Source organism: Lineus longissimus, chromosome 9, assembly GCF_910592395.1.
Source record: "Lineus longissimus chromosome 9, tnLinLong1.2, whole genome shotgun sequence".
Lineage (NCBI taxonomy): Eukaryota > Metazoa > Nemertea > Pilidiophora > Heteronemertea > Lineidae > Lineus > Lineus longissimus.
Genome location: NC_088316.1, coordinates 11,720,066 through 11,727,351, shown reverse-complemented (window position 1 = coordinate 11,727,351; position 7,286 = coordinate 11,720,066). Strand labels below are relative to the sequence as shown.

General features: G+C 41.9%; 1 protein-coding gene across 1 annotated transcript in view; it reads left to right on the top strand.

The window, feature by feature from the left end:
* Positions 1-4,292: 4,292 nt before the first annotated feature.
* The window catches only part of LOC135493975 (cGMP-dependent 3',5'-cyclic phosphodiesterase-like), a 164,878-nt gene continuing 161,884 nt past the window's right edge, over positions 4,293-7,286 (top strand). Inside the window, exon 1 of the mRNA XM_064781682.1 lies at positions 4,293-4,537. Within this exon, the coding sequence (XP_064637752.1) occupies positions 4,388-4,537 (150 nt within the window). The 5' untranslated portion in view covers positions 4,293-4,387. The remainder of the gene's footprint in view (positions 4,538-7,286) is intronic.

Below are 7,286 nucleotides of genomic sequence, written 5' to 3'. Positions count from 1 at the left end.
TGGCCGGTGGGTTCGGGTCACTGGAGTCAAGGCCACGCCCACTTGAATGTAAACATTGCCATGTGCTCAGCAGAAAACTCCCAGGACAGCCAATTGCGTCATCACCCTACAATACATGTAATTGGAGTGGGAGTGGGAGGGGGGAGGGGGAGGGGGAGGGAGGGGGACGCCGGTCCACAGCGTTCAGAGTGTACAGAAAATATGAAATGTGTTTTTGTCCGCCTGTTGTGCAGTTGTAATGGCACTACCCACTACCCATGCACAACCCACCCACTACCAAGTATACCTTTCGTTCCGGGCCATATTCCGTGTTAGTTTATTACTGCCCTCCTCGACCAGCTGGCGCAGCCCGTCCCACCACTACTGTGGAACAATCTACCCGGGCGTCTACCTGTGCATACATCACTGATTATAACAAATCCACAACAGCACAATAACAACAAATAATGTCCACCTCAAATACATCAAACTCAGGATTCTAATACAGTCGGGGCCAACACGAAAAAACACGATTGTTCCTTTGTCACGCTTTATCCTGCTTATATCACATAATAACATAGTTGTGTAAATTCATACAAAAACGTGATTGCCGAATCACGGTTTAGCTTGAATGAACCAAATCACGGCGAAGTGTGACTGTATTCAAATCACAACAAAATGGGATACTATCGACATTTGATTACCAATTTTTCGGGATTGATATTCCTACCTAAAACCTGAGAATAACCAGACTAGGTTAGTCTGGTTATTCCAAGCTAAAACCAATAAACTTCTTATCTTACATTATGTGAATAGTGATCTGGATAGGCCTAGCAATTTCTGAGGTATACTTTGGTCCAGTGGGGGTTAACTAACAATGGGAGTGGGTACAAGCAATCCCGAGCCTGGGCGGCACTAACAGAAGCGACAAGGAATATGGCCCGGAGCGAAAGGTACTTGGTAGTGGGTGGGTAGTGGGTAGTGCATGGGTAGTGGGTAGTGCTTTTAGGGGGTGCCGTTGTACTGAAACCATGCTAGTTGTATTAGTAGGTAATTAGTTGGTCCTACACTAGGATGTCATTACGCGGATATATCTATTACATGGTCCGCTTGATTTCCGGGTCTAGGGTTATAGGGGGTTTGATGGTCTGAGACTGAAGACAGTCAAGGAATAAAAGCGGGGACAATGTCTCAACCATGAGGTGTCTTCTATTATAGATACTGTCTAGAATATTGTAGATCCCGATTTAGTCTCTTGGACCATAACAATTACAAAGTTGGATCCTTAATACCGAAAACCTGTCAAACCAGATTGAACAGCCCAATGAGCATCTGGCCCATCATCCTTCACTCCGGACGCTGTGGATCAGCCTCATTCCTTATCGTAAGGAGACCCAATTAGGATGACGTAATGGACTGCTCCAGGAGTCCACCATCCTGAGATCAGACTTTTTTACTCCTTTGTCATATCGAGAGGCGACGATATTGAAAACAACTGGTGCCGGTGTAATGTTTTTGAGTGTTTCTGTTTTTGAGTGTTTCCCCTCATTGTTTGGGAACGCTCAGAAATAGATTGACAAGTTTTTCTATGTATCCCCCCTATTGAAAAGTCGTGGTCTCTCTAGCTGCCTATTGTTTGGAAACACTGACACATGGGAAACAACCACAGATGTTACACCTTGGAAACACTGACACATGGGAAACAACCACAGATGTTACACCCGTGTAACATCTGTGGTTCCAAACAATAGGCAGCTAGAGAGACCACGACTTTTCAATAGGGGGGATACACAGAAAAACTCGTCAATCTATTTTTGAGCGTTCCCAAACAATGAGGGGAAACACTCAAAAACAGAAACACTCAAAAACATTACACCGGAATGCCAGCCCACCGGCCCAATGAACATCTGCTGTAGCGGGTGAAAACATAAATGGTTTGTTAATGGTGAAATGTGAGCCCATCATAGGATCCCATGAGGCCGCTAGTTACCATGGTTTCAAACTTCACCCATAATTGTCATGCCTGTTTTCTTACCATAGATTCATTGAATGAGATTGGCATGGCATTGCGTGATTTCCTTGAGGACAAAGGCACAACCAGAAGGATCCGAGCTGAAACATTGAGACCTTTCTCATAATGAAGACTCCAAGTCACTTAATGATATTCTGACACTTTGATATAATGGCATCTAACACTGTCTCTTCTAATTTTTCGGCGCCCGCTCCATCACTGGCATTTCAACACTCAAGCAATGTGACTCCACCAAAGACAACCCAACACTGTCCCCGACATCGTGACTCTTTCAGAGACGAGGTCACGTGTGGGACGAAAGTTTTGCCGCTACACCTAGCAGTCAAACAAAGAACCAAAACTTCTGATGAAATTATTATTACAATGTATTATTAAAAACATTTTTATAGCGCTTAACGTTGTTAAAACTTCTAAGCGATTTACAATTAATAATAAAACATAACATTAATGCATGATAGAATAAAAGTCATTACTAAAGAAAACGTGCAAAGGATTCAAAAGAATTTCTTAAAAATATGAGTTTTTAGTGCAGTTTTAAAACGACCCAGGGTACTCTGGCCACGAACACTATTTGGAAGCTCATTCCATAGCTTTGGTCCCGCCACTGCAAATGCAGAGGAGCCTATACACCCGGTTTGTGCGGACTTCCTTACACAGACACATTGTACTTGACCGCAGGGAGCGTGAGGGTTTGTAAACTTCTAAGCAGTCTGCGAGATATTTTGGTGCGTAACCATCTAGACATTTGTAGACCATTAGATTAACCTTGTACTCGAGCCTTGCTTTCAAAGGAAGCCAGTGGAGTGCGCACAGAACCGGAGTGATATGAATCCCTCTGGACACCCTAGTGACGAGTGACGATGAAAGACAGTGCAACTGTTTGAAACTGTCAAGGATAACATCGTGTCCCTGATAACATCATATCAACGCTGTCCCTAACAATTTTTTCTCTAATGATATCTTCAAAACACCGTCCCTTGGGACTCTATTGTAATAATTATCTTCTTGACACATTTTACCAAAACAATGCCAATATTGTGTCTCTAAGTAATATCATCTCAACACTGTTCCTACCACCATACGATTCCTGGATAATATCGTCTCAACACAGTCCCTAACATTGCGTCTCTAAATATTATCATCTCAACACAGTCTCTGACATTACGTCTCTGAATATTATCATCTCAACACAGTCCCTAACATTACGTCTCTGAATATTATCGTCTCAACACAGTCCCTAACATTACGTCTCTGAATATTATCATCTCAACACAGTCCCTAACATTACGTCTCTGAATATTATCGTCTCAACACAGTCCCTAACATTACGTCTCTGAATATTATCGTCTCAACACAGTCCCTAACATTGCGTTTCTAAATATTATCATCTTAACACAGTCCCTAACATTGCGTCTCTGAAAATTATCGTATCAACACTGCCCCTAACATTGTGCGTCTCTTATGATATCATCTCAACACTGTCCCAAAAATTGTGCCTCTAACAATAATCTAATCTCAATTCTGTCTGTAATATTGTGTGTCTATACCTAGGGTCAATAATAATTTCGTCTCAACACTGTCCCCTACACTGTGTCTCTAATATCATCTCAACACTGACACTGTCTCAAACATTGTGTGTCTATAATAACCTCAACACTGTCCCTAACATTGTGCGTCTATAATGATATTATCTCAACACTGTCCCTAAAATTGTGCCTCTACAATAATCTCATCTCAATTCTGTGTATAACATTGTGTGTCTATATCCAGAGTCAATAATAATTTCGTCTCAACACTGTCCCCTACACTGTGTCTCTAATATTATCTTAACACTGCCACTGTCTCAAACATCGTTTGTCTATAATAACCTCAACACGGTCCCTAACATTGTCTCTCATGATGATGACATCTCAACACTGTCCCTGTTGCTATCATAATGGCATTTCAATTAACATTGTCCCTAAAACTATGACAGCCTAAAGTCTCTAAAGCTAATAACCCTGCTATTACCATGTCTCATATCATCATCTCGTAGTATCTATGCCAATAGGCTCACAAGGCCTTCGACCTTATACGATGATGATAATGATCGATGATGAATGCCATCTTCGGGACTAATGTTTGGAGGACTTAATTTACACTCACACCAGTCATTTGCCAACTATTTCAGTTCTACAATCGACCGCCAGATGTCACTGGCAAGCAAGTGCCCGTGTATTTTGTACAGAACATGTACATTTTACGCATGACTCTGTCAATGCATGTCATGTCTGTACAGGACACACACACATGCAGACGATGTTTACAAGTCTTCTCTTGATGTTTATGTCACATTTACTGAGATTATCGGACTCTAAATGAGTGATTGAATGAATAATGGTTATAGCTTTAGGTCTGACCGTAGCAGCTGCGTGTTACTGGTACTTTCGTGGAAAGGGCAGTGAGAATAGTGCCCCAAATTTATCGGAGAGTGAAAAGTTGAACTTGCTGAACATGGCCGAATCGGGGACCAGCGAACAAGTTCAGGTGAGATAGATTTTTTACATGTAGGTTACTGTCATACTCGTGATGTTTATGTCCAACTATTCATCTTAGTTGCTGACGACAGTGTCACTGTCGCTGAGCTGTGCCTGTTTCGAGTGCGATGGCGATGATTTCACTTTTTAGAAGAGCGGGCCGGGGGCGGGGGCGCCCGGAGGGTTGAAGGATGTTCTCGCAAATGAGTGAAGATGTGTCGAGGAATAGGCCTTTTCGAAGAAGACGAATCGCCGCCAAAACAAATCAAATGCGCACACTCGGAACACGTCAGAAGGCCTAAAGTATAAGCCGACTTCGGACAAGGCCTAGAGACACGGCGATCTTTCGTTCAAGGTGAATCGCATGACTGGTCAGAGCCAAAACAAATTTCTTCGAATCGTCTATATCATTAGTGCTCCGCACTCATGAAGAATTTAGGGTTCGCTGACAAAATTCTGTATTGTGCAATGCCAATGGCAATGTTATGGAGACGTGACTTCGTGATATGAAATATATCTTGAGTTGACGACATATTGGACATACTACGACGATGACACTTCAGAACCCCTTCAAAGAAAACACCGCATTAATTAACGAGTAGCTTATTTTGAACAGTCTAAAATTTCATAACTTTGTGGTTTGACTGCAATGGGTCTAAGGAACTTGCACAAGTTGGTGATGGTGCAGCAGCAGAGCCAAATAAATCAAAATTGGTTTTAGAGGAGCCAAACAATAAAAATTAATGAGATCAAGTCACTCATCCCAATGACGATGTACAGTTAATGAATTTTAGGGTCAGTCAATCTTAAATTGGCCTGTCAGTTAAAATTTCTTGTTGACTGACCTCATGACCATCATCTGAATAGGGCCTTTGTTTTCTTTATACTGATTACCAGGCGAGATAAAGTACCTAGGTCACCAATCTCACCCTCAGTGACAATAGGTTTCTCACTTCTTGATTAGCCTAAAGAATGACCTCTTATGTACCAATCTCAGGTGCTTGAGCCATTGGTCTTGATTAGATAACAGTGGCCAGTGCAGTCTGATTGTGGGCGATGGAGTAGACAGTTTTTGAACAACTAGTGAGTTGCCAGTTAAATCCAGAGTGGAGATTTGTCAACTCAACTGACACCTCTCGCCAAAAGATTTGATTTTATTGAATAAAATGCTTTTCAATGTTTCCTGGTTCAATACAAAGTGCTTTTGGGATCCATGATGACCCCAGTCTCAAACAGAGAAATCAATCAGGGGTTACAAGGAGCAGCCAAAAGGCGCTCACTTGAACTCAACTATTACTTTTACTCGTACATGTACGTGTACTTCTGATCTTGACAAGTGTTTTTTAATGACTGTGGTCAGTACAGTCCAAATCACAAATGACATCTGTCCTGCTTCGCGTCATTGATGCCCAACATCTGCGAGGTGCGCATCAATGATGCACCAGTGACGCGCTTTATTCTCCCTGTTTCACGTACTTTATTCGTGACCTAGGCTCGAGTTACCTGTGACCTACATGTATGCGTTGGGTAGCGCCAATGACACGAATTTAGGGATGACAATTGTAATTAGGAGTCCAAAGATGTTGCAGTTTGAGTCGGGCTGGTATATTTAGTAGTGCTACACAGTAGCCTGGCTCTAGGAAAATTCGTCCCCGGAAAATTCGTCTCCGGAAAACTCGTCCCCGGAAAATTCGTCCCCTAGGAAAATTCGTCCCCGGATAATTTGTCCCCGGATAATTTGTCCCCGGATAATTTGTCCCCGAGGATAATTCGTCCCTGGAAAATTCGTCCCAGAGGAAAATTCGTCCCCGGAGTATTTGTCCCCGAGGAAAATTCGTCCCTGGAAAATACCTCCCCAGAAAATTTAACAAAAGTTGAAAGTTTCTGACATTACTTTCTGGTAATAACTACTACTTACTACTTTCGACTTTTCTTATTCAGCGTTATATCTCTCTTTACTACCCTACTAGCTAGTTACCTACCCCACTATTTTCATAGTTGGTAGAGGTAGGCAGGCGAAATAATTTATATTTTTTCAAATAAGTATTTTTACTGGTCAGAATGAAAGAAAAGCTCTAAATTCTTCAATAAAATATTTCGCCTGCCTACCTCTACCTACTATGAAAATAGTGGGGTAGGTAACTAGCTAGTAAAGAGAGATGTTACACTGAATGAGAAAAATCGAAAGTTGTAGTTATTACTACAGTCCATTCGACAAGACTAAAGAGTCTTAGAAAGTAAAGTCAGAAACTTTCAACTTTGTAAAATTTTCTGGGGACGAATTATCCTCGGGGACAAATTTTCCGGGGACGAATTTTCCAGGGACGAATTATCCTCGGGGACGAATTATCCTCGGGGACGAATTTTCCAGGGACGAATTTTCCTTGGGGACGAATTTTCCGGGGACGAATTTGCGGGGACGAATTTTCCGGGGACGAATTATCCGGGGACGAATTTTCCTGTAACCAGTAGCCTACACAACAATGGTTTCATAGTCATGAACCCTTTGTGAAACCATTTTTCGTCGACATGTCTATATCATAGAGGCCTTTGGACAACACACAATGTACCAAGAGACATCTTTGCTATTGACACCAAATCTTAACAGTTCATGACTTTGATTTTCTTTGACTCGATGACTGACATGACTGAATTCTTTGCTGATAATGCTATACTATTATTATCAAACCAAGGTCCTATGGTAGACACATTGATTTTTGTTGCCCAATTAAAAAAAAAAGCTGCGGTCATTAATTGCG